The sequence below is a fragment of the Haliotis cracherodii genome, unplaced genomic scaffold (assembly GCF_022045235.1).
Source record: "Haliotis cracherodii isolate W230 unplaced genomic scaffold, xgHalCrac1.p SCAF_12, whole genome shotgun sequence".
Classification (NCBI taxonomy): domain Eukaryota; kingdom Metazoa; phylum Mollusca; class Gastropoda; order Lepetellida; family Haliotidae; genus Haliotis; species Haliotis cracherodii.
Genome location: NW_027266267.1, coordinates 34,725,570 through 34,736,175, shown reverse-complemented (window position 1 = coordinate 34,736,175; position 10,606 = coordinate 34,725,570). Strand labels below are relative to the sequence as shown.

Genomic DNA, 10,606 nt, shown 5'->3' with positions numbered 1-10,606 from the left:
GCTGACAATCCCAGAAACATAATCGGTGCAAACCGTCATTTGAACACACTGTCATTAGTTTCTTGCTTGCCCAAGGGACACAACCCTGCATAGCGCATTGAAGCGCACAATGCGACTGGGCTAACATAACTGTAACAAATTATCATACCACAAAGATTTTTTCGATGAGATATTTATTGCGTAACATTCCATGAAGAAACATTGGCAATATTACACTATGACAAACTATAACAAAATATTCTGTACTTATATACAGAGAGTAAAAAACACACACTTACGTTCAAAATAAAAAAGAGGTACAAGATAACAATTTCACTTTAAAGCACGTGTATTATAATAATATGGAAACAAAATGAGAATTGAGCAAAACTATGGTTTTGTTGTTCTTACAAGGAATCTATTTATAATTATAGATATCAATCAATCAATCTTTATTGTATGAAAGGCCATTGGCCCATATACACATACAGATAAACAATATTATTTACAGCTGTACAGCGCATTTTATAATTATTTGATAACTAATATGATGCTTGACATATAATAAAGGTATTGTAATAACATTGGTAATAACCACAGTGGCAGCAGTAGTAGTAAAAAATACAAAAGGAATACAAAAGGAATGGAATGGAAATATGAAGTTTTACGTCGCAAAGGTTTTCAGCCATAGCGCGACATTCAATAGAAAAGGATCTATCAGGTGGATCTATCAGAAATATACTCATCATGTCAGGACAATTTGACAATTTAAATGTATATGCATTTCTAGTAGAAACAAACAGAAAAAAATAAAATGTAGATACTCCTGATCTAGATGCGAAAGTTTCAAAACAACTTATTATTTCTGGACATATCGGATTTACTAAGTAGTTTACTACGCACTCGTAGACTTTGATAGATGTATTGTAATATCTTAGTTAATTCTTTACTAGAGATACCATTAAAAGATAAAATTTTGTTCATGGAATAGTGGTTCTTAGTTATATCAGGCATATATTTCAATCTGGAACTTTTGAGAAATATGACCTATGACATTTGTTTTTACATGTAAGATTATTTTCAATATTTACAGATGACTTGACCAGCCTGTTCTTAACTTGCATTTGGATATAAGGGAATCCCTTATTGAATGCTTGAACATATTCTGACATTTAGAGTAGATTCATTACATTTATTTGTGTTTACTACTTCAAAAGTTTGTTTCATTTAACCGAGCAGACATTTTAACCAGAAAGATTGATATTTGCTGCTAAAACATGTTTGTCGTGTCATCTATACAGAACTTCTAATCAACTATTTTTATTATTATTGGGACTACTAGTTAGAATAATTCTGCCTGACATCCACAGTTATGTGTTTTCTTGCTTCTCCTAAACACGTAGTAATGCTGAATAAAACTAAAGCTGTATTCTTTCTGTAAGAAGTGTATCGATATTTTTTAACATTGTAAAATCTATACCCCAAACTTCACAATTGTATTACATTATTGGTTCGATGAGGGTTTTATCAATATTATTGCTAACTTTATCGGGATATCATCATGAAAATCGTTTTTAATCTCATGAAAATCGTTTTTAATCTATGGTAAGCACCTGTGGCTTTCATAGTGAGTGACTGTATACAACCTTTAAACTTTTCATTTTTATGTAGTTGTGTGCATGGATATGTGTATCTGTCAGCTGTGTAAACATTTGTTTGTAAACATACCATACAGAAGTGGACTTAGAATACAGCTTTGGTGAACACCACTTAAACATATACAAATATTCGGAAATGCTAACATTTGATATTTTAACAGCTGTTGCTTTCTTAGAAAACATATCACGAATTATATTCAGAATGTTGCCTTTAATATCGTGTTGAGTTAACGCATTCCATAAAAAAATATCTTCAGATAGAATCAAAAGCTTCATGAAATCTACACATGGATTTTGAAAGCTGTTTCCGAATCAGTGATTGTGGTGTAACAATAAATAAGAGTTATAGAAAATGAAGCATGAAATTTATACTTTATTTATAATGTTACTTATATGCCATTTTACAAAACATACAACCTCTGTGAATATACAAACCCATGCTTGTCACAAGATAGCGACTACTGGGAACGGGTGGTCAGACTTGCTGAATTGGTTGTTGCATGTCATAGCATGCCAACTACATGTACGTGGATCGATGTTCATTATGTCAATCACTGGATTGTCTGGTCCGGAGACGATTACTGAGAGACCGCCGTCATATAACTTGAATGTTGCAACGCGTGGCGTTAAAAACCAACATAATTCGGATTAAAGCATATCTGTAAAATGTAACAATGTATGCGAATGTTCATTTGAAAAGAAAGGACCCACAAAGACCAATATATTTGGCGAAAATAAACATTATGTACACTTAAAGTACACGGTATATGTATTCTGCATAGTACTCCTCATTTACAGAATCGTAAGGAAGTAGGATGATGAACTGTGTGTGAAGCAAAAGCATACTTTCCACACATACAAATGGTGCGTTTGGATTATCCTTTATTATATAAGGTTGGCATCTATCCCAACCAAAATACATCACAAGGGTAAACCGGATACAGGATCATGTGATGTGTGATCCTTCTGCCATATGGCTTTACCAACAACAAATTGTATGAGTTAAATTGGAGGTGAGGTGAGGAGAAATGGGGTTTAACGTTGCGTCCACGATTATTGCACTTATATAGCGACGTGCATGTACGTGTGTGTGTAGGTGTGGCTGCTTGCACTTGTCCGGACTGATGTCGATTTATTGTACTAGCTCACTGAGATACCATGCTGCAGTTTAACATGAATACCCCACTCAGACACAGTGTACTCACTCCGAGCCGAGCTGTCCTTGTTTTAGCCCCTTAATGCCGAGCGCCAGACAGGGTTACAACAAGTACCATCTTTTAACGGCCGAAGCTCTACCACTAGACCACAGAGACGGTCGAGTTAAATTGGACATTTTACTGGCACAAACAAGTTTCACATTACATTAATGTGGGTGTTGTAAAATCATATGAGTATGTCCGTGTGAATAATACCAATTATTTCTCAACATGGATAACACATAATTAGGATTTTGCATTTTTATTAGATATCAATGTTTGCCTGTGAAGATGGCTCCAAGGCAGCTCTTCTTTCATCACTTGTTGGTTGACTATTCTTTTCTGATCACAAGATATATAAATCTCAAATCATCCTTGAATGTCTCTGGGTTCATCCTTGCAATTCGTTTCTCCACAACATCATACATCCCATCAACTATCTTCTCCTTCTCCTCCAGTGATCGGGAGTCTGAGAGACCATTCATGAAGGTACTGTTGCTCCAGTTCCTGTGAGCGGATACGTACATCCTGGCAAACTCCTCCCTATCATCAATTCCTTCCTCGTCTTTCTTCTTTTTCCAGGCGTTGTAAAATACATCAGGGTTGACAGCAGTTTCAGCTGACAAAAGTGATAGTCCTGACCCTGAAACAGCTGACAGTTTGTCATCGAACGGTTTTCTCAGCTGGTCCATGTTATGAAGACAAACTGCCCAATTTGTATTCAAGAACTCTTCTTTGGAGATTTTACCAGATTGGCTGTATTCCTTCCATTCTTCATTCAGCAGTCGTATAAAAGAATCAGAAAGGTGTCTTATTTCTCCACTGTTTCTGTCTACAAACTCACAGCAGGCACCTACTACAAGCAGACCTCCCTGTTTCAGTTCTCTACTTCTTCTCAGTAAAAAGGTCTCCCAGTCCAAATCGGCTTGCTTGTGCAGTGCAGTCTTCTCCTCAGCACTACTCATGGCATCTTTGTATATTGAGTCCTTAAAGGTCGTTGGAGTCTTCGACAACCAGTGGATAGATGTCAAACACATAATGAAATGCATTGAGTTTGAAGGCACACACTGCTTATAGAAGTTTGTCCCTGAAGCAAGAACAAATACATTGTCCATTTCCAGAAGGTAGGACGGCGGATCAGGGATGATTCCTGACATACGTTTGAACAGGGAGTTGAAGTCATTCATTTCTGAATCTTCATAGATAACCTGGAACTGGGTGTCGGGGCCATGATGATCTTTCAAAGTTGTCAACAACTCACCAAAAATGGCCATGGCGGTGGATCCATCAGCTGCAGCGTAGTCGCCAATGTTGAAGACCGAGTCCTTGGAAGTGAAAGGAATGGTTTTGGCCAAACTGAGAATCTTTTCTCGTACGGGTTCAACGTATCCAACATTCTGTTTTCCGAGTGTTGATCCATAATGTCCGTCGCCTGTTTTTCCATACGGGCGATATGCTTTCGGAATATCTGCATAGTATCTCATTGGAACAGCTGCAAATCCCTTGTGCAACCGTAGATGTGTTCTTATCGCAGAATAGAAAACCTGGGTGGACATAGCTGCTGCAGGATTTTTCAATTGTTATTCAGTTGTAAGCTATTCTTTCGTAAAATTCTGGCCTGAAAAATAGTAATAGTAGTAGTAGTAGTAGTAGTAGTAATAATAACAATAATAACAATAATAATAATGACTCATAATGAAAACAAGGCATTCCACAGTTTTCTTAAACGAGCCAAGGATGTGGGACATAATCTCAATGTCAGTGTTGATTTTGTTGATGGTTCTGTACTGCTGGACGGTACAGAAATGAGTGTCAACCAAGCAAAGTGCCATATCAAATCGGCCCAGACTCAGTTTTTCAAGAAAAGGCTATAGATCTGAACGACCACTGCATCGAGTTTATGTGCAGTGAGTTGTAACGATGAGCAACCCTGCCGAGTCCTGTACCTTTTGACACAAATGTGATTGACAAGAATGAGGAAAAAACATGGCAAATATGCGGACCTAGCTTTCGAAATGTCACGCCTGCATCCAAAGTTGTCCGACTGCCCATTGTTCTCGGTGCACTAGGTTTGATACCTCCCTATCTGTTGACTGACATTGGGTCAGTACCCGGATTTGGTACGAGGAATATAGCCCTTCTAACAATCTGGGTAATGCAGAAGGCTGCAGTGTTGGGGATTCTTCACATACTCCGACAACAACAACAACAATAATGATAAAAATAATAATAATGATAATGCATATTTTGAGGCAATAGCTGAACAAAACATTCCGTTAGAACCCATCCATCCCACCCAACTCCCCCCGCTTGCATATTGAATTGATTAACTGTATCAGGGTCATAATCATCTATTTTTGCCAAACACTGTGTACAAGACAGGCATATTCAATACACTGTAAAGACACGGTGACCTGATGCCAGTTACTGTCTACCTTAACGAGTTTGTGTATTTCGTTCCGAAAGCCATCTAACACTTAACTCTTTTATTCACCTCTACACCCTAAAAACTTCCTGACGTAACTGACACGATTTATGTTTCTACACTGCATAACACAGACACATGTTTAGCATGCAAAGTACTGTTCACACACGGTGACATGCATCAAGTAACCAGCTACCTCGGCAGGTTCTTTGTGTGTAGGGTATCCTTTGTTCCCTTGCCAAGCTCTACACAGGATTTTATAGAAAAATGCAACCCATAATCCATTATGCTTTCAAAAACTCAGCTGAAACCTCTGACACTGTCACTAGTTTGAATATTTAAACGGTGTAAAACACAAACTATGCACACACGTCGTATCTCCATAATCCTTGCCATATATTCACACTTATAAAATGCATGTACATCACATGGAGCCATTTAGGTACATAGTCCGACAACACCAAACGAAATCTAGCTTGGATTAATTGAGATTCTTCATGCGAACAATTTGAAAAAAAAAAAACAATTACAATTTTCCAATGAGAATATCATATTCCCGTGTCCGCGTTTGAATATAGAGAGGGGCGTTTGACATGAAAATACGATTTCATTATAATAATTAGACCATCAGATTCCAGTTTTCACTCTCCATGAACATAACTTCATTGTTTAAATAACTGAGCATCGGAGGTAGAAACAGATGGATTCACCAGTATTGCCGCCACATATACATACTGTCTGATAACAGTTGTGTTACACACACACACACCAACACACACACACAGCTAGATTGGTCAAAGGGAAGCTTCATGGAAGATATGTACTATCGTCAGTAATAGATAGTCTTAACTGGAATATTTCTCAATGAATCCACCTTGCTTCCGTCTAAAATCATTGTGTGGAAAGCTAATGGACTATGAGTATTTAACGGACATACATATATGTATTTCGTTAGTTCGACCAATCTCTGAGAGTTTGTGGTAACCGTCAACAGATCCATGTTTTGATAATAATGACTGAACTGATTAAAGAGAATGAAAGTGAGAAAATAAAAGTGTGTGTCATAACCATCCCGTGTAACTTGTTTATCACGTCCCAAACTGTTGTTTTAGAAACATAATCAGTGAAATACATTAGTATATGCGTATAGTACACTTACATTCACCACACGTTCTGTGCCTGTGCTTGTAGCGGCTCGTCCCCAGATCAAGGCTGATCAGCTTCTGACTGCAATAAAGTTACGCAATAGCTGTGCAGCTATCAGAAGCGTGACGATGCATGCCAGTGCATCTCCCAATGCATCAAGCCATAGCCCCGTGTGAAATGTGCCCTCGAGAAATGAACTTTGCGAATTGTTTGTCAAAGCTTCGTGTGTGTCTTGTTGAGGAATGCTGATCCTTTCATTCATTATTAAATAGTTGCATGTAGTATCAAGTCTGTAATATTTTAGTGAGGTTACATGTCCTCAGGGTCTTTTCACATCTTGAAATTATCAACTGATCTGTTAATCTGAAGGTTTGTTAACCCCTGCCTGATGGTGCCCACACCTGAAAATCAGGTCCGTGTCTGTGCCCACCTGAGACAGATGAATGCTCAGTGAGAGACTCACATCCGAAATATGAACACAACTGCCATCAGACACAGTTTACTGACTCCGAGCCGACCAGTCCTTCTTGTGGCTCCTTAATGCCAAACGCCAGGCAGGGTAACAACAAGTGACATCTTTTAACGTCTTTTGGTATGACGCGGCCGGCTATCCAACCCACGACTTTCTGCTCTCTCTTGTATGTAATCACATTTGTTAGAGGTAAGTTGGGTTAAGTTCTGCATGAAACAGTATTTCACTTTTATTTGGAATGTATGCGTTGGACATTTAGTGTACTGTATAGAAAGTATTAATCCTTCAACTTCTCGTAAGTAACGCATGTTCGTATAAAGTGACATTAAGTTAATGCGACTGGTTTGTTCTCAATAAAATCGTCCGGATTAAGAAGTGTCCAGATTAGGAAATATTCTTTTGTTCCATTTGTGTAAATTTAAATGTACTCATCTCTGAATAGGTCGGGTATGTTTCGGGTCTCAGACGTTTACCACTTCGGTGAAACCCACGAGCACGGGTATGGTGCTGACAAACCTAGAAACATATCGAACCGGGATTCGAACCCACAATCATAGGTTTCTGGCGTGCCGAAGGGACGCAACTCTGCACATCGAATCGTGGCGCCTTAGACGACTGGGCCACCTGTGACCCCTATTGGAATAGAAGTTTAAAACGCGTTAGCTTTTGTTATGATCTGTCCCAATCGTTTGGTTTCAAGAATACACAAAGGCATCTTGTCAGTCGTCATAATTAAGTTATTTCAGTATAAAGGCTACATGCTCAAGTACAATATTTCTACAAAATTGAGGTACAATACCAATAGTGACAGAGGGAAGTTCAAGTACAAATTGGAATTATGATAATGAAGAACGTTAAAATAGGGAATCTTTGATATATTTAGTATATAATGACAAGGTCTCAAACCCGCCTACCTATAGTTTTCATAATTTGTAATTCTACAATTCTGAAAAAAATGTTAAATACCTTCTTTTGTCTCTTGACTTAAATGTGGAGTAACAATCTAAATTTGAACTTTGAAAAAAAGAACAAAACAGTCTATTACACTTTGTTGAAATTCTAAAAGAAATAAATTAATGTTTTCAACACTTTGTTTATTCCACTCATTATCAAAACCATTCGAATAAAGTAATTTCTTAACATATGAGGCCCATGTAATTCTACCTTGCTCGTCCAATCTTCTCAACATGTCATACCATTGTTTTGGAAATCTATTTCACCGACCACACACATGAAACTGTTCTCTACGTCTCCCGCTATACTGCTGTTATTCATCTTCAAGTTTGTTTATAAACAAACGAAAAAAAGAAGTGGACTTAAAATCCAGCCTTGTTGAACACCACTTAAACATATAAAAATATTCGGAAATACTAACATTTTATATTTTAACAGCTGTTGTTTTCTTAGAATACATATCATGAATTATATTCAGAATGCTGCCTTTAATAACGTGTTGAGCTAACACATACAATAAAAACATCTCTACTGATAGAATGAAAAGCACCATGAAATATACACATGGATTTTGAAAGCTGTTTCCGAATTAGTGATTGTGGTATAATAATATTATCAGTTATAATATAGAAAAGCCAGTATGAAATCCAGCTCTACGGGTTTTTGTTGAAGAGATCTACGACAGATTTAAGTCTATAATTTAAAACACGTGTAAATATTTTACCGCAGATGTCCATTAATTTCCTCTGCAGTTACTCACATTATTTATATTACCTTTCTTATGAAGTATGGAATTTATACTTTATTTATAACGTTACTTATATGCCATTTTACAACACATACAACCTCTGTGATTATACAACCCCAATGCTTGTCACAAGATAGCGACTAGTGGGAACGGGTGGTCAGACTGGCTGACTTGGTTGATGCATGTCGTAGCATGCAAACTACGTGGACCGATGTTCATGATGTCAATCACTGGATTGTCTGATCCGGAGCGGAGACGATTATTTACAGACCGCCGTCATCTAACTGGAATATTGCAACGCGTGGCGTTAAAAACGACCATATAAATCGAATACCATGAATTCGGATTAAAGCATATCTGTAAAATGTAACAATGTATGCGAATGGTCATTTGAAAAGAAAGAACCATCAAAGACCAATATATTGAAGTAGGGTGATGAACTGTGTGTGAAGCAAAAGCATACTTTCCACACATACCAACAAGTATACCCCTTTCATTCTATAATGCTTGCATTTTAAAGCTCAAATACTCTGTATGTGCAAAACCGCAATCATTATTTTCTAAACATGTCTATAAATCATAACAAGTTATTAGTACATGTATTGTATAAATGTTTCATATGTAATGAATACCAATTATTTCCCAACATGGATTACACATAATAAGGATTTTGCATTGTTATTAGTTATCAATGATTGCCTGTGAAGAATGGCTCCAAGGCAGCTCTTCTTTCATGACTTATTGGTTGACTATTCTTTTCTGATCACAAGATATATAAATCTCAAATCATCCTTGAATGTCTCTGGGTTCATCCTTGCAATTCGTTTCTCCACAACATCATACATCCCATCAACTATCCTCTCCTTCTCCTCCAGTGATCGGGAGTCTGAGAGACCATTCATGAAGGTACTGTTGCTCCAGTTCCTGTGAGCGGATACGTACATCCTGGCAAACTCCTCCCTATCATCAATTCCTTCCTCGTCTTTCTTCTTTCTCCAGGCGTTGTAAAATACATCAGGGTTGACTGCAGTTTCAGCTGACAAAAGTGATAGTCCTGACCCTGAAACAGCTGACAGTTTGTCATCGAACGGTTTTCTCAGCTGGTCCATGTTATGAAGACAAGCAGACCAATTTGTATTCAAGAACTCTTCTTTGGAGATTTTACCAGATTGGCTGTATTCCTTCCATACTTCATTCAGCAGTCGTACAAAAGAATCAACAAGGTGTCTTATTTCTCCACTGTTTCTGTCTACAAACTCACAGCAAGCACCTATTACAAGCAGACCTCCCTGTTTCAGTTCTCTACTTCTTCTCAGTAAAAAGGTCTCCCAGTCCAAATCGGCTTGCTTGTGCAGTGCAGTCTTCTCCTCAGCACTACTCATGGCATCTTTGTATATTGAGTCCTTAAAGGTCGTTGGAGTCTTTGACAACCAGTGGACAGATGTCAAACACATAATGAAATGCATTGAGTTTGAAGGCACACACTGCTTATAGAAGTTTGTCCCTGAAGCAAGAACATAGACGTTGTCCATTTCCAGAAGGTAGGACGGCGGATCAGGGATGATTCCTGACATACGTTTGAACAGGGAGTTGAAGTCATTCATTTCCATATCTTCATAGATAACCTGGAACTGGGTGTCGGGGCCATGATGATCTGTCAAAGTTGTCAACAACTCACCAAATATGGCCATGGCGGTGGATCCATCAGCTGCAGCGTAGTCGCCAATGTTGAAGACCGAGTCCTTGGAACTGAAAGGAATGGTTTTGGCCAAACTGAGAATCTTTTCTCGTACGGGTTCGACATATCCAACATTCTGTTTTCCGAGTGTTGATCCATAATGTCCGTCGCCCGTTTTTCCATACGGGCGATATGCTTTCGGAATATCTGCATAGTATCTCACTGGAACAGCTGCAAATCCCTTGTGCAACCGTAGATGTGTTCTTATCGCAGAATAGAAAAGCCGGGTGGACATAGCTGCTGCAGGTTTTTTCAATTGTTATTCAGTTGTAAGCTATTCTTTCGTAAAA

The 10,606-nt window shown here is 38.0% G+C and overlaps 2 protein-coding genes across 2 annotated transcripts; both read right to left on the bottom strand.

Moving 5' to 3' along the window:
- Positions 1-806: 806 nt before the first annotated feature.
- Positions 807-6,480, bottom strand: LOC139457814 (uncharacterized). The gene is made up of 2 exons (XM_071239160.1): positions 6,418-6,480; positions 807-4,451 (listed from the first exon to the last, which is right to left on the bottom strand). Exon 2 carries the CDS (start codon positions 4,387-4,389, stop codon positions 3,166-3,168), a length of 1,224 nt encoding a protein of 407 aa, XP_071095261.1. The 5' UTR covers positions 4,390-4,451; positions 6,418-6,480; the 3' UTR covers positions 807-3,165.
- Positions 6,481-9,325: 2,845 nt separating this feature from the next.
- On the bottom strand, positions 9,326-10,606 carry LOC139457813 (uncharacterized). Its single transcript, XM_071239159.1, has one exon. The coding sequence runs from the start codon at positions 10,549-10,551 to the stop codon at positions 9,328-9,330; it is 1,224 nt and encodes a 407-aa protein (XP_071095260.1). The 5' UTR covers positions 10,552-10,606; the 3' UTR covers positions 9,326-9,327.